Source organism: Miscanthus floridulus, chromosome 1, assembly GCF_019320115.1.
Source record: "Miscanthus floridulus cultivar M001 chromosome 1, ASM1932011v1, whole genome shotgun sequence".
NCBI classification, from domain to species: domain Eukaryota; kingdom Viridiplantae; phylum Streptophyta; class Magnoliopsida; order Poales; family Poaceae; genus Miscanthus; species Miscanthus floridulus.
The window spans coordinates 17,580,153-17,605,497 of record NC_089580.1 but is presented as its reverse complement, the minus strand read 5'-3'; the positions used below and the strand labels follow the sequence as shown (position 1 = coordinate 17,605,497).

The window sequence follows — 25,345 nt, the reverse complement described above, 5'->3', positions numbered from 1 at the left end:
AGGAGAAGGGCGGGAATCGCATGTTGCAAGAGTATGTTTCAAGTATTTTAGATATTTCAGAAGTATGTTGCAAGTGCTGTATATCGATATTGCAAAAGTAGATTGGGATGTTGCACATGTTGTAATGGCTATACATGTATGTTTCAAGTGTATGTTCTAAATGTTTTCATCTGTTTCAGATGTATACTGCAAGTGTTTTTATCCCAATGTTGCAAAAGTATATCCGGATGTTACATATGCATGCATTTTGCAAAAATATATGTTTCAAGTGTTTTCAGGTGCTTCATACGTATGTTTACAAGTGTTTCATCTGAATGTTGCATATGTTTGCTGAAAGCATCTAGGCCTCTAGTTGGGTTTCGGTGATTAATAACAATACGAGATTACTATGACTAACGTGTGTTTTGTAGAGGCAATTAAGTTAGGTCATGGTAATAGCAATTGATTGGGCAATCATGGTTGTCATGCCTCTACGATGGAAATCATTTTGATTTTTAAAGGATGAACGACAAGGTTAAGGATGGACTAGTTCTAAGTGTCGTTTGGTGTTGAAGAAACACTTAGAGTAGTTTAGGACTTTGTTTTTCCTTTGGCCGTACTATTAAGGGGGGTATGGACTAATAGCTTGACCTAGGTGAGTCTAGTGGGTTAAGTGTGGTGCACACTTGTCAAATCTAGCACTAGGTAGCTCCTAAGTAGCCCTAAGATCAATTGGAGCAAACTTCATTCACATATGATTTCGAGTTGGGAGTGAATGGATGGTCAAATGTTGGCCGGACGCTGGTCCTGGTGTGACCAGACACTGGCAGTAGAGTCCGGTCGGTTTATTTAATCAAGTGAAGTCGTCTGGATGTGATCGAACGCTGAGCGAAAAGTGACCGGACGCTGGGTGCCAGAGTCCGATCAACTCCAGTAAGGTTCTAGAGAGGGAGAATCATGATCGGACGTGTCCGGTCAGTGCTGACCGGACACTGGTTAGGTTCTAGTTACTGACCGAATGCTGAACAGCAATGTGATCGGACGCTGGGTGCTAGAGTCTAATCAACATCAGTAAGGGTTTAGAGAGCAGTTTTCGTGATCGGACATGTCCGGTCACTGCTGACCAGACGCAGGTCAGAGTCCGGTCACTACTTAATGGCTCTGTGGCAGGGAGAACTAACCGGAGCGTCCGATCACCTTGACTGGAGCATCCGATCACCCCGCAGAATGCTGACTCAAGCATATAACGGTTCGTTTTGAATGAGGAGGTATAAATACTTCCTCTATTCATTCAAGGGAGTACTCTTGCCTATTTCAATAGCTAAGAAACACCCTTGAGAGTGCTAAGGAGAGCAAGAGCCTAGTGAGATGATTGAGATTTGAGAATCCAAGACTAAGTCCTAATTAGTGAAAAGGGACTAGCAAGTGTGCATCAACCCTTCTCATTAGGCTTGTTGTGGTCAAGTGAAAGTTTTTGCTTGTTACTCTTGGTGATCGCCATCACCTAGATAGCTTGGTGGTGATTGAGAGTTTGGTGATCATCCGACGGAGCTTGTGGATGACCCAACTCAAGTTGTGAGTGGTTGTGGGTGATTCACCGCAACAGAGGGTCGAAGAATCAATCCATAGAGAGCACTTGATGCTTGCGTAGATCAAGGGTGAGCTACACCTTTGCGCGGGTGCTCCAACGAGGACTAGTGGAGAGTGGTGACTCTCTGATACCTCGGCAAAACATCACCGCATTCCTTCTTCTCTCTTTACTTTAAGCATTTATATTTGATCAATTCAATTCTTGTCTTTATATTCTTAGAATTGTCATGCTAGAGTAGGATTGGAACTTAGGGTGCTAAACTTTGTGTGGAAGATCAATAGAATCACTTTCTAGGCACAAGGGGTGAAGTGGGCTAAGTGTAGGGTTTATTTATTACATCTTGATCCTTTCATTTGCAATGATTTTCAAATTCTTTTTAGGAATTTTTGCAAGTGTTTTGAACGCTTGTTTTAAGTGTTTCATCTGTCTTCTTTTGTATGTTGCAACCATTGCATATGGATGTTTTAAAAGTAGATCGGGTGTTACACATGGGATGCGTGTGGGAAGCGGTTGATGGCATGGGCGACGTCCATGACGGTGCGAGCCCATTGCTAGTGCGCTCGCTCATGAGCTCGACGTGTTAGGCGCTCGCTTGCTCCCCGTGTGGACACCGTCCGCATAGGATGTCCGGTTGCTAGCAACTTCGCTAAAATTTACCATACCAAATATTTAGCAAACAGAAGTTAAGTAAATAAATTTGCCTTGGATTTGTCAAGCCAAATATGAGAGATTGATAAGTTTTAACAGCAAATCAAAATAAATAGCTATCATGGCTCGTCAAATCTTTGACTTGACCTTGAAAGGATCAAGATGCCCAAGAGGGGGGGTGAATTGGGCTAATTCTAAAATTCTTCGCAATAAATAAACCCTACACTTAGCCCACTTCACCCCTTGTGCCTAAAAAGTGATTCTATTAATCTACCGCACAAAAGTTTAGCACCCTAAGTTTCAATCCTACTCTAGCATGGTAATTCTAAGAATGTAAAGACAAGAATTAAATTGCTCAAATATAAATGCTTAAAGTAAAGAGAGGAGAAAGAACGCAGTGATGTTTTGCTGAGGTATCGGAGAGTCACCACTCCCCACTAGTCCTCGTTGGAGCACCCATGCAAGGGTGTAGCTCCCCCTTGATTCGTGCAAGGATCAAGTGCTCTCTATGGGTTGATTCTTCGACACTCCGTCATGATGAATCACCCACAACCGCTCACAACTTGAGTTGGGTCATCCACAAGCTCCGTCGGATGATCACCAAACTCCCAATCACCACCAAGCCATCTAGGCGATGGCGATCACCAAGAGTAACAAGCAAGAACTCTCACTTGACCACAACAAGCCTAATGAGAGGGGTGGATGCACACTTGCTACTCTCTTTTTGCTAATGAGGCCTCAATCTTGGATTCTCAAATCTCAATCATCTCACTAGGCTCTTGCTCTCCTTGGCACTCTCAAGGGTGTTTCTCAGCTGTTGAAATGGGCAAGAGTACTCCCTTGAATGAATAAAGGAAGTATTTATACCTCCTCATTCAAAACGAACCGTTATGTGCCTAAGTCAGCATTCTACGGGGTGACCGGATGCTCCGGTCAGTTCTCCCCACCACCTAGCCATTAAGTTGTGACCGGACTCTAACCTGCGTCCGGTCCGCACTGACCGAACGTGTCCGATCACAAAAACTTCTCTCTAGAACCTTACTGATGTTGACCGGACTCTGGCACTCAGCGTCCGGTCACTTAGCTGCTCAGCGTCCGGTCAGTAGCCGGAACCTAACCAACGTCCGGTCAGCACTGACTAGACGCGTCCGATCAGGATTTTCCCTCTCTGGAACCTTACTAGAGTTGACCGAATTCTAGCACCTAGCGTCCGATCACATTTCACTCAGCATCCGATCGCATCTAGATGAATTCACCATGATGAAATGAACTAACCGGACTCTGCGCCAGCGTCCGGTCACACTGGAACCAGCGTTCGGTCAACATTTGACCCTCCATTCACTTCAAACTCGTAATCATATGTGAATGAAGTTTGCTCTAATTGATCTAAGGGCTACTTTGGAGCTGTCTACTGCTAGATTTGACAAGTGTGCACCACACCTAACCCACTAGACTCACCTAGGTCAAGCTACTAGTCCTACCCCCTTAATAGTACGGTCAAAGGAAAAATAAAGTCCTAAACTACTCTAAGTGTCTCTTCAACACCAAACGACACTTAGAACTAGTCCATCCTTAACCTTCTCGTCCATCCTTTAAAAACCAAAATGATTTCTATTGTAGGGGCATGACAACCATGATTGTCCAATCAATTGCCATTACCATGACCTAACTTAATTACATCTATAAAACACACATTAGTCACAATAATCTTGTATTGTCATTAATCACCAAAACCCAACTAGGAGCCTAAATGCTTTTAATCTACCCCTTTTTGGTGATTGATGACAATACAACCTCGAGTATGTAAAAGAGATGAGGTGTTCAGCATGCTTGGTTCATATAAGCTTTTGACAATAAGAATAAAGAGTTAGGCAAGCTTATATGACCCAAGCCAACATGATGTACTCAATAGATATGAAATAAGCATGAGTACAAGAAATAAAACTCATTTGCATCGAAGTAAAACATGGAAGCAAAACAAATGAGCATAACCAAGTGACATGACATATATAAAGATCAAAGTAGAGAGCACACGTGTCACATATCACATAAATATCAAATTAATATCACTATCACATAAGTATCATGATCACACGTATGTAGTTCAATGCATGAAAGTAAACATAAAATGCATAATAATGTATCAAACATAAAAAACAAATATAATAGATAAGCTAGGATCCCCTAAATATATCGCTCCCCCTAAGTCTATCATACTCGATCCATCTCCCCCTTTAGTGTCAAGCACCAAAACTTAAGGGTCGATCAGCGGGGCTAGAGCAGACGAGTAGGGCGCTAAAGTGCGGTGAGCGATCTAGAACTATGTAGCATCATCCTCTGATCCGAAGCTCTAAGCTATATGACCCTCTATCATTGGAAGTAAAGCTGAAGCGGTCTAGGTCGGATCTAGAACTAGTGCGGCCTATGACTCTACAGGTATCACTGAAGCAGGCGGCTCTAATGATGCAACAGATGAAGGGAGCGTCTCTGTAGTCCTAGTAATAGGAGCAACTGTGGAAGGACCATGGATATATAGATCTGGTGGTGTAGGCTATCCTGTCAACTCACTCAATGTAGCACCAAGGCTCCTAGAAACTAGGGTATCAGTCATAAGCATCGACAAAGTCTGAGCCGGTGTGAAGCCCATATGTAGAGGTGTCAAGGAAAGACCCTGGGCTGTCAAAGGCGAGGCAAACCACTGAGACACCTGCTCTATCGGTGAAGCAAACTATGGAGCTAGCTGTCCCTAACTCTAAAGCCCACTAGGTTGTACAACTAGAGTCTATGAATTAGTGGCAGGCTGGTCGAGCTAAGGTGTAAGCTGTGGCAGTGGAGCCCTAATAGTAGAGATGACATGCTGCATAAATCCAAGTAGCCGCTGCTGCATGAGGAGCTGCTGCTACTGCATGGCCTGCTGCTACTGCTAGATAGCCTACTGCTATCGCTAAAACTCGTCCTATCTGGCCTGAACCTACGCTAGAGCAGCTATGGTCTCCTAGGCCTGGCGAGCATGATCCTGCCTCATCCGCTCAAGTATAGCAAGAAGAGCGGGGTCTGTCTGCGGTGCTTGTGGAGTTAAGCTAGAGCCACTGGCCTCACCATCATGTCCTCAAGGAGGCATCCGAGGGATATCCTGATAGTCATCATCAGAACTATCGCTAGGGTTGCTCTCGACCATACCCTCCTGCTGAGCATCTAGCTACTCCTCCTCTGTAGCTGCTACATCCCTGATGATATCATCCTGCTAGGTTGCAGTCTCTGGCACCTCTGGACGATGGTGTGGCTGGCTAGGTGTCCTCGCTACACTGTGGTGGAGCATCTAAGTTATGTTATATGCCAGAAACTCTATAGTAGCACCAGAATACTCTGCCAATATCTTAGGAGGCCTCACTGTGACTGCCCTATGAATCAGAAATGTAATCCAGTGAGCATACGGTAGCTGCCTATGACCTCAAAATCCCTCTGCAAGTGTATCCTCCATCTAAAAAAGAATGAGATCCCATATATCAAATATTGTCTGCTGGATCAGGGAGTTCAGTACCCACAACTAAATGTGAGTCAATCCCTCACAATATCCCATCCTTGGTAGCAGTGTCCTCCTCATGATAGCATCAAGCAGTCTAGCTATAGGAGTAAGATCACTGGGTGTCCTACTCGACCCCTCACCGAATGGCTCTATGAAGCAAGGTCGGATGAGATCTGTGGGAGGCACGAGACCACCATGAGGGCATCTAGGAGGCTCTGTATGACCATAGGAAACCTCATGTAGCCAGATGGGTGACTCCTAAAGCCTGAGTATCTCTCTAACCCTGAAGCTCATCAGCCTATAGTCATGGCCTCTGAAAGCAAAGTAAATGAATCTATGCCCCGGGTCAATCCAAAGTGTAGCATAGAACTTATGGACCCAAGATGGAACATATATGCCTATCTGTCCAAGTAAGTCTATCAACCCTAGCAAGTAAGAGAGGTAAGGACGGATCTGCTCTCTAGCTGCTGCTACAATGGCCTTAATAGAGCATACTCTCTGAGATCTAAAAGCCACACCACTATTCAAATAAGCATTATAGAAGTCCTCATGTAGTGGTGTATAGAAACCCTCTGAAGCACGCTCGTCCCTCCTCGGCGGGAACCAGTCCTCGAACTGAACAAATCTAAGCTATTGCACCTGCTTGGTCGTAGTGGTCCTCAAGTCTAGGTGAGTCACTGGAGGCAGACCCTATGGTCTAGAAGGTGGACAAGAACCCCTCCTCTATGTCTCTAGCCTTGGTGTCACCTAGGTACATGTACGATTAGAGCGGTGAAGTTGTGGCTGAGATGCCTGCTCTGTCTCCTCTCCCTCCTAAGTCTGCTCAGCACCCTCTGACTGCACTGGTGGATGTGACTGCTGCTGTGGCTCCCCTTGAGGCTAAGTCTCCTCCAAAATAACACGTCGTCCCTCAAGCATGATAGTCCTAGTTAGACTACCATAATGATGCTCAACCTGCTTAATGGCTGCCCTCTGTGCTGGTGAAAGCTAATCTACAATGACAACACCACTCCGAGCACCTCCTCTCTCTGCACGCTCTATGGGGCTACTACTACTGCTGCTCTCGCTGTATCGGCATCTGCAAACTTCTGCTTCTTGGATGTAGTCTTCTTTGTCCCCTTGCCTTTCACCTCAGTAGGCAAGTGAGGCGGAGGCCTCGGATCCTCATCACCAGGACCACCTCCGGCATTCTTTGCATGTGCCATTGCTAGAGCTAGAAAGAACAACTGCCACTGACAAGAATCAACTATCAACTGTCACTTCTGAGGCTTGGCCTCGATCCATACTTGCGAGCTTGGCCCTGAGTTGACTGACAACTGCCAAAGTGATCTCAGAAACACCGACTTGCTGCACGATAGAATAAATCGGATATATGAATAATTTCAACATACATCTAGAGATACGAAACTCTAAGAAGCAAGCAATAGGTATGAAATTTGAATCGAGGGCTTGCTACCTGATGAACTGGTGATCCAAAAAGTAGAGGAATGAATCACGAGGGCACCACGGGGAAAACACCTAGGGTTAGGGTTGCAATGCGGCATGGATCGGCGGCAGAGAAGATGTTGGGCAGTGCAATGTGGCTTGGGCACATGGAGCGGAGGCATGGGCGTGATGGTGCTAGGGCACGATGGCGAGGAGAAGGGCGGCGCGTGGCGCTGTTGTGGTAGGTGAGGCACAGGCGGCGGTGCGGGAGAGCTGCAGGTAGTGGAGGCACAGTGGAGCAGAGGCGTGGGCACATGGTTAGGCAGCGCAGCAGGCAGTGCGGCATGATGCGTGGAGGCATGGCTGCGGGCATGAGCTCGGTGATTTGGGCATGGCATGGCAACTCGGGAACGGCGAAGTCGGCATGGGTGATTGGATTAGGTCAAGGCGCGACGTTATATGGTGGCCCCCAGATGTAACGGATAAGGAAAGAAGAAAGAGTTCGAAACCCATACATTTTCTACTGACTGGATGCTCCGGTGGCAATGACCAGACGCTGTCACCTAGAGTTCGGTCGACTCCAGAGAGGTTCAAAACCTCTCAAGTCGCTATCGGACGCGTCCGATCACCACTGACCGGACGTAGCCAGAGTCCGGTCGATCCTTAGATCTTCTTATTCGCTTGACCGGACGCAAGGACATCATCTGACCGGACGTAGGGAAAGAACTATTTCAGCGTCCGGTCACTCCTTCGCAGCAATGGTTCACCTCCTATGAACTGACCGGACGCTGCACTTCAAAGTCTGGTGCAGCGTTCGATCACTCTTTTTCAGCAAATCTTCAAAGTTCCTTCGTGCTGCCTGTTTCCAATCAAGTCCCAACTTCAATAAGACCCAAATAAACACCAATTGGGACTGATGTGAGTGACCTCTCTCAAACCCTTAAACTTTTCAAGTATTTTGCCTTATGCTATAATTCTTTTTAAGGAGTTAGGCAGTAAAAGGATAATTGAAGAGAAACGACAAAACAGCATACATGCATATGCAATATAATACTTAAAAGTAATTCTAGTTGCTTGTCAAGTTTGATCCAAGGTTAAGCTTCTTCACACGCGTTTTGGCGGTTATCTTAACCATGTTAGACAAGACCTAAATACATTACCAAAAATTAAACATGTTGTATATTACAATGCAATGCAAGGGACAACACAAGTTCATTTTCTAGTGAAGTTGCTAAAATCAAGCACATTGAGCTCATTCCTCAGTCGACAAAATGTAGCCTCATCTAGCGGTTTAGTAAAGATATCCGTCAATTGATACTCGGTCCTTACACCTTCTAATGATATATCATTCTTAACAACATGATCTCTAAGAAAGTGATGGCGGATATCTATGTGCTTAGTGCGAGAGTGTTGAACTAGATTATTAGCAAGCTTTACCGCACTCTCATTGTTACACAAAAGTGGTACCTTTTCTAGAACTACACAATAGTCTAACAAAGTTTGCTTCATGTAAAGTATTTGTACACAACAAGCACCCACAGTAATGTATTCCGCTTCAGAGGTGGACAAAACCACACTATTTTTCTTCTTGGAAGACCAAGACACAAGTGATCTACCAAGCAAATAGCACCCTCCGGATGTGCTTTTCCTATCAACTTTGCAACAGGCATAATCCGAATTAGAATAGCCAACTAATTTAAATCTAGCTCCTTTGGGATACCAAAGGCCAATGCTTGGTGTGTGCTTAAGATACCTAAGGATTCTTTTAACGACAATCAAATGAGCTTCCTTAGGATTATCATGAAATATAGCACACATACACACACTAAACATGATGTCGGGCCTAGATACGGTTAAATATAATAACTACCAATTATAGAGTGGTAGATAGTTTGATCAACCATTTTACCTTCCTTATCTAGGTCGAGATGTCCATTAGATAGCATTGGTGTCTTGATTGGCTTACATTCATTCATATGAACCTCTTGAGAAGATCCTTGGTATACTTTTCTTGAGAGATGAAAATCCCTTCTTTCATTTGCTTGACTTAAAAACCAAGAAAGAATGTAAGCTCTTCAATCATAGACATCTCAAACTCCTTTGATATTAATTCACCAAACTCTTTATAAGAATCTTCATTTGATGATCCAAGATGATATCATCAACATATACTTAACAAATGAAGATCTCTCCATCAAGCTTCTTGGTGAATAGCGTGGTGTCGACCTTTCCAATGGTGAAGCCCTTCTCAATAAGAAAATCTCAAAGGCGTTCATACCATGCTCTTGGGGCTTGCTTAAGCCCATATAGCACCTTGAACAACCTATAAACATGATTATGATATCTAGGGTCTTCAAATCCGAGAGGTTGATCAACATAGACTAGTTCATTTATGAAGCCACTTAAAAATGCACTTTTAACATCCATTTGATATAGTTTCATTTTATGATGCGATGCATATGCAAGGAGGATACGAATGGCTTCAAGTCTTACAATGGGTGCAAAGGTCTCTCTAAAATCCAACCCTTCAACTTGAGAGAACCCCTTTGTAACTAGTCTTGCCTTGTTCCTCACAACAATGTCTTGATCATCTTACGTGTTGCGGAACACCCACTTTATTCCAATGACTCTTGCACCTTGTGGTCGCTCTTCAAGAGTCCAAACTTCATTGCGGGTGAAGTTGTTCAACTCTTCATGTATGGCATTTATCCAATCAGAATCTTGAAGTGCTTCTTCTACATTCTTAGGTTCAACACATGAGACAAAAGAGTGATGTTCAATAAAAGAAGAAAGCTTTTGAGATCGAGTCATTACACCCTTTGATAGACTCCCTATAATGTGATCTTGTTGATGAGCTTGTAGTAGAGGTGAATTTTTTCTATCAACCACTTAAGGGGGAGGTTATGGAGCATCAATATCTTGTGCTTATGCCACCATTTGATCATGAGAGATATAAGTATCTTCATTTTCTACTCTCCTGTCTTCATCACCATCTTGTGACATATTTGATGAAGAAGATGGATCAATCACTTATACATCATCATTATCTTTAGGCTTGATGTCTCTAACTAGAATGTTCTTTATAGCCTCCCTCAATGGTTCATCACCTACATCATCAAGATTCTCATATGCTCCTTAAGAGCCGTTAGATTCATCAAATTCCACATCATATATTTCTTCAACCAAGCCGGTGGCATAATTAAATACTCTATATGCTTTGGACTTTAATGAGTAACCAAAAAGAAAACCAATATCATAATGTCTTTGAAACTTCCCTAGGTGTTGTCGCTTCTTATAGATATAATATTTGCAACCAAACACCCTAAACATAGAGACGTCCAGCTTCTTCCTATTGAGCAACTCATAATGTGTCTTGCTAAGAAACTTTTGAAGGAATAGGCGGTTGGATGCATAATATGTGGTGTTGATAGCTTCCGCCCATAGAGCTTCAGGTGTGTTGTACAATATTGTTCTTGCAAGTGTGATTAGTGTCCAGTTCTTTCTCTCAACTACACTATTTTGTTGAGGAGTGTAGGTTGCGGAGACTTCATGCTTGATTCCAATTTCATCACAATAGGCTTCAATGTTTATGTTGTCAAACTCTTTACCATTGTCACTTCTAATCTTCTTGAGCTTTACTTCAAACTTATTTTGTGCTCTCTTGGCAAACTTCTTGAAGCATGAAGCAACATCGGTCTTGTCATGAAGGAAGAACACCTATGTATATCTTGAGTAGTCATCAACAATCACAATTCACAAGGCAATAAAGATTTCCTTCTAAACTCTTGTATGTTGTTGGTCCAAATAACTCCATGTGAAAGAGCTTTAGGACTCTTGTTGTTGATATGAAAGCTTTTGTAGGATGAGTGTTTGCAACTTGCTTGCTGGCTTGACATGCACTACAAAGCTTGTCCTTCTCAAATTTCACATACTTCAACCCTCTCATCAATTCATTCTTCATAAGCTTCTTGAGTGAGCTTATCCCAACATGAGCAGGTCTTCTATGCTATAGCTACCCAAGTGATGTTTTGGTGAATAGACATGCCTTCAAGTTAGCATCTTCGGAGGTGAAATCCACTAGATATAGGTTGTTGTATCTAAATCCCTTGAATATAACTTTATCATCATGTTTCTTAGATACAACCACTTCCTTCTTGGTAAACAAGCATTGGAAGTCAAGATCACACAATTATCCAACGGATAGCAAGTTGAAACTCAAAGAAGCAACATATAGCACATTTAAGACAAAATGATTATTTGATATTGCCACTTTGCCTAATCCCTTGACTTTGCCCTTTGAATTATCTCCAAATGTAATTCTTTCTTGGCCATCTACTTCTTCATCTAGGGAGGTGAACATACGAGGATCATCGGTCATATGTTGTGTGCAATCACTATCAATTACCTAATGACTTCCACCGGTCTTGTAGTTCACCTACACACAAGAGATCAAGCTTTAGGGACCCAAACTTGTTGATGGCCCTTAACTTTCTCAACAAATGACTTTGTAACCCAAATTTTCTTATGCCTATTCTTGTTGCAAGGTCCTAAGAACATGACTTTTATTTTATCACTAGAATCCTTTCTAAGCATGTAATGAGCATTGAAAGCAAAAGGTCTAGCATGCTTGGGCAAGAGTTGTGGTGGTGGAGTTTGACACTTATAGGCAAAGTGACCTTCTTGTCCACACTCAAAACATCTCTTTGGCTTTGGCTTTGACTTGTATTATTGGTGTTGAGCTTGAGCTTTATTCTCTTGATTTACCAAATATCCAATTCCACTTCTATCCATCTTCATGATGGTGTTCATGAGTAACTCACTTTGAAGATACTTGCCTCTTGTGAACTTGCTCAAACCAATCTTGAGATGTTTTTTCTCCAACTTGAGCTTCTTGTTCTCTTCTTTTAGCTCATCATGATTTTCCCCATCTTTAGTTTCTTGTTCTCTTCTTTGAATTTCTCATTCTCTTCCTTGAGCTCTACATCATAATCATGATCAAGGTTCTCTAACACAATGGTATTGGTGGTTGATAGCTTCTCAAGATCTTTCTTTAGCTTCTCATTCTCATTCTTGATCTTGACATACTCATCATAGTCATCGGACTCAACCACTTGCTTGCATTTGCTACTAAAACCTTACTCAATGCTCTCAATAATCAAGTCATCACATAATGTAGCTATATCAATCTTAACAACATGGTTAGTAGCATCATGTGGCTCATTGGATAAAAACTCTTAGGAGATAACAAGATTATTATGATTGATCTTAAGATTTGTATACTCTTCTTTTAGCATGTTATAGCTAGTGATGAGCTCATTATGTATCCCTTCAAGTTTATCATATTTATATTTAAGCTCTTTCTTAGAAGATTTGAGCCCCTTGAGTTTGGATGACATAGCATCATTTGCTTCTCTAAGCTCAACACTAGCCTTTTCCGCTATGTCACATTTAGCTAAAAGAGAATCATTCTTAAGTTCTAGTTTTTCATTCTTAGCTCTCGACTTTATAATGATCTTAGTGTATTGATTTAGCAATTTAATAAGATCATCATATGAAGGTGATTCAAATTCATCATCATCACTATCACTATCATCATTGCAAGCATTTTATCACCACTACTTTCATCATTATTTGATACTTTTCATTCATCCTTGGCCATAAGGCATAGGTGTGTAGAGGAAAAAGGTGGTGGTGTCGGTGAAGATGATGAAGAGTCAATCACAATGGCGGCCACCTTCTCGTTGTCACTATCATCATCGAATGAGCAACTTGATGAATCAATATTCGTGAGCCAATCACCGACGATGTATGCCTTGCTATTTTTCTTCTTGTGGAAGTCCTTCTTCTTACCATCCTTCTTCTTGTATGGCTTGTTTTTCTTCTTCTCATCTTCATCTTCATCTTCATCACTTGAGTCATCTTTCTTGCCCTTGTTCTTCTTCTTGTATTTATCTTTCTTAGGCTTGGGGCATTGATGTGCTAGATGACCAAGTTCTCTACAATTATAGCAATCCATCTCGGAGATTGGCTTCCTTCTAGTGCTAGTGAAGAACTTTTTCTTGCTATCAAACTTGACACTGTTCTTGTTGAGCTTCTTTAGCATCTTGGCAGTTCTTCTCACCAAGAGAGCAAGACTTGCATCATCAATTTCTTCATCACTTGAGCTTTCATACTCAATTCTTTCTTTGTCCTTCTCTTGCCTAGCCTTGAATGCTAAGTCCTTGTCTTTCTTCTTGTTAGAGGATGAGCCATCTTATGGTGTGATGTGCATATACATCTCATGAGCGTTGATCTTTCCTAAGATTTTAGTTGGTGTAGCGGTGGAAAGATTGCCTTGATGAAGCACGGTCACAATATGCCCATATTTGTCAATGGGGAGGACACTCAAGATCTTCCTTACAACATTAGATGGTTGCATTTGTGTAAGTTCAAGCCTATTGACTTCCTCTACAAGAATATTTAAGCGTGAGTACATTTCATTTGTACTTTCTTTAGGAAGCATTTCAAAAGAATTAAGCTTTTTCATAACGAGATGATAGCGTTCCTTATGCTCACTCTTTGTTCTCTCATGGAGCGCATAAATGTTCGACCATAGTGTATAGGCATCCTTGTGGTTCCTCACCTGGTTAAACACATCTTTGTAAAAGCCTCTAAAGATAGTGTTTCTAGCCTTTGCGTTTTATTTTCTATAATTCACTTCATCGCCTTGAAGGTGCGTGGGATCCCTAGGTTTTGAGAAACCTTGAGAGGTGGCTCTAAGAATTCCAACATCTAGAGCTTCTAAATACGTCTCCATGTGGATTTTCCAATAAGAAAAATCATCTTCCTTAAAGATAGGAGGAGGTCCATCCCCGTGAGACATCTTTCTCTAGGCGGTTAAGCCTAAATGCGTGAGCACGAGGCTTTGATACCAATTGAAAGGATCAAGATGCCCAAGAGGAGGGGAGTGAATTAGGCTAATTCTAAAATTCTTTACAATAAATAAACCTTACACTTAGCCTAGTTCACCCCTTATGCCTAGAAAGTGATTCTATTGATCTACCGCATAAAAGTTTAGCACCCTAAGTTCCAATCCTACTCTAGCATTGCAATTTTAAGAATGTAAAGACAAGAATTGAATTGCTCAAATGTAAATGCTTAAAGTAAAGAGAGGAGAAGGAACACGGCGATGTTTTACCGAGGTATCAGAGAGTCGCCACTCCCCGCTAGTCCTCGTTGGAGCACCCGCGTAAGGGTGTAGCCCCCCTTGATCCGCGCAAGGATCAAGTGCTCTCTACGGGTTGATTCTTCGACACTCCATCGCGGTGAATCACCCACAACCGCTCACAACTTGAGTTGGGTCATCCACAAGCTGCGCCGGATGATCACCAAACTCCTAATCACCACCAAGCTGTCTAGGTGATGGCGATCACCAAGAGTAACAAGCAAGAACTCTCACTTGACCACAACAAGCCTAATGAGAGGGGTGGATGCACACTTGCTACTCTCTTTTTGCTAATGAGGCCTTATTTTTGGATTCTCAAATCTCAATCACCTCATTAGGATCTTACTCTCCTTGGCATTCTTAAGGGTGTTTCTCAGTTGTTGAAATGGGCAAGAGTACTTCCTTGAATGAATAGAGAAAGTATTTATACCCCCATTCAAAACGAATCGTTATGTGCCTGAGTCAGCATTCTGCGGGGTGACCGGACGCTCCGGTCAAGGTGATCGGACGCTCCAGTCAGTTCTCCTCGTCACTGAGCCGTTAAGTTGTGACCGGACTCTGACCTGCGTCCGGTCAGCACTGACCGGACACGTCCGGTCACAAAAACTTCTCTTTGGAACCTTACTGATGTTGACCGAACTCTGGCACCCAACGTCCGGTCACTTTGCTGCTCAGCGTCCGGTCAGTAGCCGGAACCTGATCAGCGTCCGGTTAGCACTGATCGGACGCGTCCGATCAGGATTCTCGCTCTCTAGAACCTTATTAGAGTTGATCGGACTCTGGCACCCAGCGTCCGGTCACATTTCACTCAGTGTCCGGTCGCATCCAGACGACTTCACCTCAAATGAACTGACCGGACTCTACGCCAGCGTTCGATCACACTGGAACCAACGTTCGGTCAATATTTGACCCTCCATTCACTTTAAACTCGCAATCATATGTAATGAAGTTTGCTTCAATTGATCTAAGGGCTACTTTGGAGTTGCCTAGTGCTAGATTTGACAAGTGTGCGCCACACCTAACCCACTAGACTCACATAGGTCAAGCTACTAGTCCATACCCCCTTAATAGTACGGCCAAAGAAAAACAAAGTCCTAAACTACTCTAAGTGTCTTTTCAACACCAAACGACACTTATAACTAGTCCATCATTAACCTTGTCGTCCATCCTTTGAAAACCGAAACAATTTCCATAGGGACATGACAATCATGATTGGCCAATTAATTGTCATTATCATGACCTAACTTAATTACATCTGCAAAACACACGTTAGTCATAGTAATATCGTATTGTCATTAATCACTGAAACCCAACTAAAGACCTAGATGCTTTCAGACATATTTTAGAAACAAACCTCTATATATGCAACACAATTTTACAAACCCGATGCACTTTTATTTACGCATCAGACAATGATATTTTGATGTTAAAAATGAATTTGATGCGGCGACAGTTGCAACGTTTAAGGATCTTTGAAGCAATTTTGACTTCCAATGGTTACAGAAACAAGCTTCATGTATTTCTTAAATTGATTCTTGCACCTGTTTTGGCTTATGGCAAGAGGAATTACGCATCAAACAGGCCATTGCTATCCTCTGATCTCATGCTGGCCTGCTGGATGTATTTTAACATTTTCCTGTAGTTGATTGATGAATTGTTCTTGGCAAGTTGGCATCATAAAAAAAAAGGCCGGGGCGGCCTGAAATCACCTTCGGCCCTAGTACTACTTTGCCAACCAAAAAGTCTAGGCCGGCGAATAATTGGCCCAATACTTCGGCCCATACCCACCACTTCCCTTTGCCCTTTCCTTCACACGTCGCCCCTATTTCTCTCTGTCTGTCTGCCTCGCTTCCGGCCTTCCCCTTCCTCTGCAAGCCGCAACGCAAAGCGCAAGGTGGATTTCAAAAACCCTACCTCGCTACCCTACTCCGCACCCACCCCGATCTCCCTCTCCCAACCAGATCGCCGGCCCGCGGCGGCGCTAAATGGAGGTGGCGCCGGAGACGCTCGACGCCCTCGCGGGCTGGTTCGCGCACTCGCTCTCACCCGACGCCGCCGCGCGCCGCGCCGCCGAGAAGAGCATCGACTCCGCCGCCTCTTCCCCGGGCTTCGCGCTGGCGATCCTCGCCCTCGCGGCCTCTCCGCGCCACGACCTCCAGGCTCGCCTCGCCGCCTCCGTCCAGTTCAAGAACCTGCTCCGCAGCCGGTGGCCCAAGCCCGACGCCGACGCCGCGGACGCCGCCGACCACCTCCCCGCCTCCGACTGCGCCATCATCAAGACGCACCTCCTCCAGCTCCTCCTCACCGCCCCGCCCCTCATCCAGGCGCAGCTCTCCGAGGCCCTCGCCGCCGCCGCGGCCTCCGATTTCCCCGCCAAGTGGGAGTCGCTCCTCCCGTCCATCGTGTCCTCCTTCGGTACGGCCGTCAACGCGGGGGACATCGCCGCCACCAACTCTCTCCTCGCCGCCATCGTGTCGCTCTTCTCCCGCTTCCGCAACGCATTCGACAATAATGCCCTCCGCCTCGACCTCAAGTACTGCCTTGACATCTTTGCCGCCCCACTCCTCGAGGTCTTCCTCTTCGCCTCCCGCCGCCTTCAGGCCGCAGCCACCACGGCCAACCCGCTCGAGCTCCGCCCCGTGTTTGACTGCCTTCGCCTCTGCTGCGAGATCTTCTACTCGCTTAACTCCATCGACCTGCCTGAGTTCTTCGAGGATAACATGCGCCAGTGGATGACAGAGTTTCGAGCCTTCCTCACCACATCCTACCCACCGCCTGTGGAGGCAGATGGTGCCCCGGATGCGCTCCGTGCTGCTGTCTGTGATAACCTGCAGCTTTATATGGAGAAGTACGAGGAGGAGTTTAGGGGGTACCTGAAGGAGTTTGTTGAAGCTGTGTGGGGGCTCCTCATGGCGCAGACCGCTTCTCCATCCCGTGCACAGCTTGCCGTTACTGCAATAAGGTTCTTGACTACAGTTGCCGAGAGCGTGCACCATGCCTTATTTGGGAGTCCTGAGGCAATGAAGCAGATATGTGATAGTGTTGTCGTGCCTAATTTGCGCCTGCGGGATGAGGATGAGGAGTTGTTTGAGGGCAATTGGGTGGAATATGTTAGGCGTGACTCTGAGGGTAGCGATGCAGATACGCTCAGACGGGCAGCGTGCCGGCTGCTGCGAGGCCTTGCAGCGAACTACCGGGAGCAGGTGGCTGCACTTGTGTCAGCACAGGTCCAGCAGATGTTGACTGCATATGTTGCTAATCGGGCAAACAACTGGAAGGAGAAGGACGCTGCAATATACCTTCTTATTGCTCTTATGCAGAAGCCTGGTGCCACAGGTGGCGGTACACCCGTGGTTGACATGGAGAGCTTCTTTACATCTGTGATTGTGCCTGAGCTCCAGGCCCCTGATTGGCAGTCTGAGCCAATGTTGAAGGCAACTGTGCTCAGGTTCTTGAAGGAGTTCAGGGATCAGATCCCCAAAGCCACTGCACTGGCACTCCTACCAAGTGTGGTGAGGTTTCTGACACATGAGTCCAATGTTGTTCATTCATATGCTGCTACTTTTATCGAGAACCTGCTGATCATCAAGGATGCTGTCCCGGTACCAGGGTTGACCACAGTGACCAGGTGCGTAAAATGCTGACAACCCCCATTTCGGCTGTCATGTGATATATGACCTCTTTTCTTGCTGTTTATTTACCAGTGGTTCCATAGGGGATGCAATTCGAGTTGAACCACATAACCTATCAACAGTAGTTTCATACACGAATTAGGAATAAGTGGTTTACACCTTGAACTTGTGCTGTTATAGTGATCGTTTATTCAATTCTCAATCAGTTACAATTGAATCTGTTTGATTTTTGAGCCAGTGTTTTTTTTCCAGTTCTAGAATAGAGGGTCAGAGGAGCAGGTGACTATATTCCTTAGTGCCGCATGAGTTAGTTTCCTTTAGTGCTGGATTGCTTCTTCTCTTGCCAATCTGGATTAGTTTGTTGAGTAGACAAAAACAATGCTTTTGAGTTTCTGATATTGACAAGCTAGAACCCTCCTTGTTTGCCTTTCTTGTTAGTCGTACATTCTACTCTGCCTTTTCAGTTCATGTACTCTAGTGGTGCATCAGCTTTCGGTTAGTACTATGGGCTGAGAATAAGAACCTTAATGCGCACCCTTTAGTTCCATTGCATTCTGACATGGTAATGCCATGTTTGGTACACTGAATTTCTTATTGCTAGAAGTTGATAAGTTAATCTTCCTAATGTTGGTTTACTGCTAGAATATGTTTGCTCGCAGTACTGAATGGTTAATGCAAGCTGACTGATTTACGTATTTTACTTCTAAACAAAAGACGTGCTTAATATTCTCATGACATGCAAAGCAATTATACTAATTCTGGTTGTAGGCAGCTTGTTCGATGATGTATTACGTTTATATGCTGCTGTTTTACTTCATGCTATGTTACTGTGCAAATAAATAGGAAATAAAAATGCTGACTTACATTTTAGCCTAATCTATGGACTGCTTTGTTTTGCAACTCCAGGTCTCCACGTTATGTTGCTGCTGATATCAATCCATTTGCCGCACAGGTCATTCAGAACCTGTCCACAGCACTAGGTTTCCCTGATTCATACGAGAACCCCTACCTGATGAAGTGCCTGATGCGGGTGCTTGGGATTGCTAATATAGCTGGTCAAATTGTTCATGAGATCACTGCTCGACTTGTGGGTATTCTCATGGAAGTGTGCAATAACCCCAAGAACCCTGACTTCAACCACTACTTGTTTGAGGCTCTGGCAGCAGTTATTGGCCGGACTGGTGAGCAGGACCCAGCACTACTCTCTGCTTTTGAGGCCAGCCTCTTCCCAGTGCTCCAGAGGATATTGGTTGAGGACATCTCAGAGTTCTGGCCATATGCTTTTCAGATATTTGCACAACTCGTCAATTTGAGTCGGCCACCTCTCTCGCAGAATTACATGCAGCTATTTGGTGTCCTTCTCAGTAATGCCACTTGGGACCGACCACCATGTGTTCCTGCCTTGGTTCGCTTGCTGCGAGCATTCCTTAGGAAAATTCCAAATGAGCTAAACCAAGAGGGCAGGCTTCCAAATATCTTGGCAATATCCCGTAGTCTCCTCTCACGCAGCAGCACGGAAGATTCTGCATTCTACATGCTGAACACAATAGTGGAAAATGTTGGTTTTGACATTCTGAACCCATATATAAGTGAGATATGGAGTGCTTTGTTTACTCGGCTACAGACTAGACAGGCAGTGAAATTTGTGAACTCTCTTGTGGTTTTCATGTCACTAGTGCTGGTCAAATATGGATCAAGTGTTCTTGTCAGTTCCGTTGATGCAATTCAGCCAAATCTTTTCACCCAAATCCTTCAGCGATTTTGGATTCCCAACCTCAAATTGATCAAAGGTGCTCTTGAAGTTAAGTTGACAGCAGTTGCTTCGACAAAGTTGCTTCGTGAGTCTGCGGTGCTGTTGGATGCTGCTGCAGCCCAGTCGTGGGGTAAATTACTTGACAGTATTGTCTCACTGTTGTCCAGAACGAATCAAGATGGGGCGCAACAAGAGCAAAATGATGGTACTGATGCAGTGGATATTCAGAAGACATCAAGTTATTCTGTCTCATTTGTACGGCTTCAATATGCTGGAAAGAGTGAAGATGACCTTTTGAAAGAAGTAAATGATACAAAACAGTTTGTGGTCACATCCTTGGCCACACTTTCTGTCCAGTTTCCTGGGAGGTTTGGTCCTGTCATTGAGCAGCATGTAGACCCAGCAAACAAAAGTGTGCTTCTTCAACTTTGTGCAGCCTACAATGTCAACATTGTCTAGGTAAACAAATTTCAATGGTATTCTTTATGAGCTTAAAACACGGAACATCTGTTTGATACTTTTACCATTTTGTTCTGAAGTTTTGTAAATCATGTACATACCTGTTAACAAAGTAACAACAGAAACTGCTGAATGGTATGCGAGGCTATTTGAGTAGCATAGTTATCATCTGTGGTGAGTTAGGCATCCAGCTTCGTGTTCACAACATCTTAATGGTCACATGCAATTGATTAGCCATTGCTATGAATTGTTGTGTTCTTTTTACAATTTCATATCTAGTTGCTTCAACTATATCATTGAAAAGCCTTGCACATCTGGATATTATTTTGAAAACTGAAAAAATGTTCATATATTAACCACTAGTGGCTATTGAAGGTCTCTTGGATCTCTTCTCAGCTTGCAATTCATGACTACAGTTAATGTCATTCACATTTTCCAAGCCAGAAACTTCAATGGTAGCACATCTTGTGCCTCTTTTTTTTGGGGGAACTCAAAGGTGATATTCAAACTGCATGTTCTTAGGTCATCTTTCCAAATTTATAATGTGATTGGTATGGAGTACTTTGGTAGTTTTAACTGTCGAAATTTGGTTGGAAATTGGGTGTTGTGTGTGCACTTAGTGGTCTCAACTCTCTAGTTTGGAGGAGGATTTAGCTACATGGCTGTCCCATTAATAGTCATTCTTGCTACAGACACAATTAATGACTAAATTTGTTTCTTTTAAGATGTCTTGGGCGATGTTATAACTCCTAAATACCGAGTGGTTAACACACTGCCGCCTCACCTTATAGTGTTATTATTATGGTATGACTCATGAAACTGAAAGTATTATCTTTGTTCCCAAATAAATCAACTTCTGGAGTTGTACTAAGTCAAATTTTCAGCTAGAACCTCAAAATTCTGTTGAAGTGATCCTGAATGTGCTATCTTGTTGGTTACTTGTTCATTCTATAAATACTAATATTTTTGCTTGTATGGAATGTGGGAGGTGTCATATTTGCTTCAGAAATGTTGACATTCCAATGGTTTTTGAAAAGAATCTACATTCACTGCAAACTTGTAATTTTGTCTTTTGTGACCCAAGAGAGTCACATGCCCTTGTTAATTTTGGGGACTCTAACCCTTGTTCTCCCTAAATTTCAGGAGCCAATTGCACTGGAAGGCATTTGCTTGTTTTATAATGGGTCTTGTCGAAAGATGAGTCTCTTGGAGCTGTCTGTCTGTCAAGATTTTCTGGTGTCATCCTTCAGCCTGTTCGGCAGGCCTGTACACCATTAGATTTTCTGGTGCTGGGGCTGGACCAGCCAGCCCAGCCAGCCAATTCCAGCCACCAGCCATTCCCAGCAGCTGGGTACCATGCTGATTTCAAAATTTCAAATTCAAACTGAATCTTGGCAGGGTGTTGGTTGTGTCGTGGGACGGGCGGATGCCAAAACATGTAAGGAAAAAAAAAATTAGCTTTGTGGAGGATTTGTCTATTTGGTTTGGCTGAGGATTTAGTTTCGAGGCTGAGGTTCCTTTTTTGGGGAAAGTCTAATGGTGTACTGGTCAGATGATGTACCTGAAAGCCCTGAATCAATGGTTGTTGGAACACGCTGTAATTTTTCCTGCCTGTCTTCCATGGTTCGGGAACTGCTATTCTGCAGATGCATGGCCAAAAGCCCAAACTTGACGAAGGAACCGTATATACTCAAACGTATCTTTGTTCAATTTCGCGAGTGTATATTTGAAATCTACGATCATGCAGTTGCTTCTGCGTATTATTATGTTTGGATCCCCTAGAGATAACTATTAGCTGTTAAAGTTAGCTGAGGTTCCGTTTTCTTTAGCTATTAGCTAGCAATAATTTTTAGAGCTAATGGATCTAAACAAGTCTTAACACAACAACTAATATTTAGGTGAGACGATCTAAACAGGCCTGGGGCAAGCTTGTTACGTACATGGGTTGATACAGGCTGCCGAACAGGCTATGGTCAGTGTTCTAAAGGGTTTACCGTTTACCTTTAGCCGATTATGTACCGTGCAAATCCAGGCCGCGTTGTCGGCGTTGATCTCATTTGGTTAACCATCGGCTCGTTGACCTAGTCAAACCAATTGGATCGGCCAGTTTCAGATGCAGAACATAAATTTTTTCCTCCAAAATATAACCAGCGACAACGTGGGCCGTTCATAAATCTGATTGCAACGATAGTTTTAGATCCGTTCCGTTTAACCTTTTAGGATGTCTGAAGCAATTTTGATCATCAGTGCTAAACCAAACAAATTTTGTGTTCTAATAATTTGAACAACTACAAACAGCGGAGGCTAAAGGCCCATTTAAAAGGCTGAATGCAAAGCAGCTCATCGAAGGCCCAGTTACGCATCCTCTTCATTTTAGCCCAAAAGATGTACGTTGATCCCCAATGATGGTTCGCTTTTCGTGAGACGAAATTTTGTAACCGGACAAGTTGAGCAAGACGCAGATTGTGATGGAAGCCTGGCGACCCGAGCTGATGGCCTTGTATTCAGGGGCGAAGGCCGCCCAGTCCTTGGGCATTGACAAAGTGATATTTGAAATGGATGCTATGATGGTAAAACAGGCGTTGCAAGTATCTAGCTTCAGACTGTCGTCCATGGGAGCTTTGGTGCATGAACTGAAGGAGCTCCTCAACGAAGATTTTTCGGAAGCTAGAGTAATACATGTCCCACGCGAATGTAACAAAGTAGCATATGAATTGGCTACATCAGGTAGTCTAAATCAGGATGTCGTAGTTTTTGATCCTGGTAGCTTACCAGATTGTTTTAATGTTTTGGCGACCAGTGATTTATCTAGTTCACGGTCTTAATGAAATCAGGTGGTTCCCTAAAAAAAAGACGCAAATTGTGAGGAGAGGTGTATTTTAAAGAGACTGCGACATTTGAAAACCACATTTGCTTGTGACCGGAAGGATTGCTCGATTGCAATTGTTCGTTCTTATGCTCTTATTTTTCTGTTTTCGTAGTTGATTGCGTTGTTTCCTTGCATCAAACTTGAAATTCGAAAGTTCTCCGTTGCTGTTCCATGTTACGGTGGAACATGTTTACTTCATTATTATGTCTCCAACTAAACACGAGTGCTTGTGTTTTGGCTAACCTTTTTTTTCAATGCTAGATGTCTATTACTCTATGTTTTTTTAGCGTTGATGGGCGTGTTCAAGGGTGTGTACGTATACGTGACTGATGGTTTCAAAAAAAAGTTACATATTTCATTTCCCTCAAATTGATCTCTTTATCTTTTCATATAGTAATAATATTAACCATATTAGTCACGCGAAACTCAGGAGTGGTCTCGTTTTGTGCTGTTTGAATTGGAAATTAGACGAAGGTCTAGCCGTCTAGGTCGCGACTGATGGCACACCGCGCATGCAGCGCCATTAACAAAAATCAAGCCGCGTTCATTCCCGGATGGAGTGCCTTTGTTGACTCCTCTGTTGAATTAGGACCAGCCTGGCTGGACAACACCTCTCGCTTCATCAAGCTAATCCAAAGTGTAATTAATTTCATATGAAAAATGTAAGTGTAGGCGTGCTGAATTGCTAATTACTTACCGTGTAATCGTTAATGATTATCTAATCCAGGGGATCTTTTCGGCGGATCTCCCAGTTTAAAATGACATTGCTATTCTACGCTGACGGCGGAGCCGTCAAGATTGTGAGCCGTAGGTTACACCAGCTGTCTCCATCTCACAGGATAAGCTAGAGAGCCCAAGGTGTTTGGAGATATGCCTGTTCGAACTTTCTTAACGCCTACCTGCAATGCAATGCTTGCACGAAGCCGAAAGTTCGCCATCGCTTTCCAAGTAAAAATCTTGAAGTAAAAAATGAAAAGAAATCAAATCAGAAAATTACCGGTCCTTGCCTGTCACTCTCTAGCACAATCAGCACCAATGCTAAATTAATCGGAAATTTGAGTATATAAGCAGGCCACACCTCTACCAAAAATCCTCCCTTTCCCAGTTTCCCATCTCAAGCTATTCGTGGTTAGTGTGCAAATGGCTCTGACGTTCAGAGAGAGGAGGCTTCCGCAGCTGCACATCTCGCTCGACGTCCCCTCGTGCGCCTTCCGGCACCCCAACCCCAACCCGCCGGCGGCGGCCTCGACGTCCGCGTCGCGAGCCAGCGGCGAGTTCCGGCTCTCGGACTTCGACAGGCTCGCCGTGCTGGGGCGCGGGAACGGGGGCACGGTGTACAAGGTCGCGCACCGCCGGACGTCGGCGCTGTACGCGCTCAAGGTGCTGCACCGCGGCGACCCCGGGGCAGCGTCGGAGGTGGACGCCCTGCGGCGCGCCGACAGCTCGCCGCACGTCGTGCGGTGCCACTCCGTGCTCCCCGCGGCGGCCCCCGGCGACGTCGCGCTCCTGCTCGAGCTCGTGGACGGCGGCTCGCTGGACGCCGTCGCGGCCCGGCGCGGGGCGTTCCCGGAGGCCGCGCTCGCCGAGGTCGCGGCGCAGGCGTTGGCCGGACTGGCGCATCTCCACGCGCGCAGCGTCGTCCATCGCGACGTCAAGCCGGCGAACCTCCTCGTCAGCGCCGCCGGGGAGGTCAAGATAGCCGACTTCGGCATCGCGAAGGTCCTCTCGCGCGCCGGCGACCACTGCGCAGCCTACGAGGGCACCGCCGCGTACATGAGCCCCGAGCGGTTCGACACGGAGCGCCACGGACACGCCGACCCCTGCGCCGCCGACGTGTGGAGCCTGGGGGTCACCGTTTTGGAGCTCCTCATGGGACGGTACCCGCTGCTCCCCGCCGGGCAGAAGCCCAGCTGGGCGGCGCTCATGTGCGCCATCTGCTTCGGCGAGCTGCCGTCGCTGCCAGACGGCGCAGCGTCGCCGGAGCTCCGTGCGTTCGTCGCCGCTTGCCTGCAGAAGGACTACACCAAGCGGGCGTCTGTGGCGCAGCTTCTTGCGCACCCGTTCGTCGCCAGAAGAGACGTCGCGGCCTCCAAAGACGCGCTCTGGCGACTGGTGTCCGGAGCCTGAACTGGCTGCGCTGCTGAGGCATTAGATTGATCACACAGCCGTAGGATTGTTACATTTGTACACATGTGGATAGCTCTTTCTTACACAGTTTAGTAATCTAATCTATTAGGGACTAACATGAAACAATACGAA

At 44.8% G+C, this 25,345-nt stretch overlaps 2 protein-coding genes across 3 annotated transcripts; both read left to right on the top strand.

The window, feature by feature from the left end:
* The first annotated feature begins 16,239 nt into the window (after positions 1-16,239).
* LOC136474663 (exportin-2-like) lies at positions 16,240-21,926 on the top strand. 2 transcript variants are annotated; one of them, XR_010762991.1, is made up of 4 exons: positions 16,240-18,001; positions 18,912-20,217; positions 20,593-20,713; positions 21,361-21,926. XR_010762991.1 is itself a non-coding variant. In XM_066472227.1 (3 exons), exons 1-2 carry the CDS (start codon positions 16,359-16,361, stop codon positions 20,215-20,217), a joined length of 2,949 nt encoding a protein of 982 aa, XP_066328324.1. In that variant the 5' UTR covers positions 16,240-16,358; the 3' UTR covers positions 21,361-21,926. The 2 variants fall into 2 exon arrangements, 1 of the variants encoding a protein (XP_066328324.1); XM_066472227.1 differs by lacking the exon at positions 20,593-20,713.
* A 2,300-nt stretch (positions 21,927-24,226) lies between these two features.
* Positions 24,227-25,213, top strand: LOC136474653 (mitogen-activated protein kinase kinase 9-like). The gene has a single exon (XM_066472219.1). It carries the CDS (start codon positions 24,227-24,229, stop codon positions 25,211-25,213), a length of 987 nt encoding a protein of 328 aa, XP_066328316.1.
* Positions 25,214-25,345: the final 132 nt, after the last annotated feature.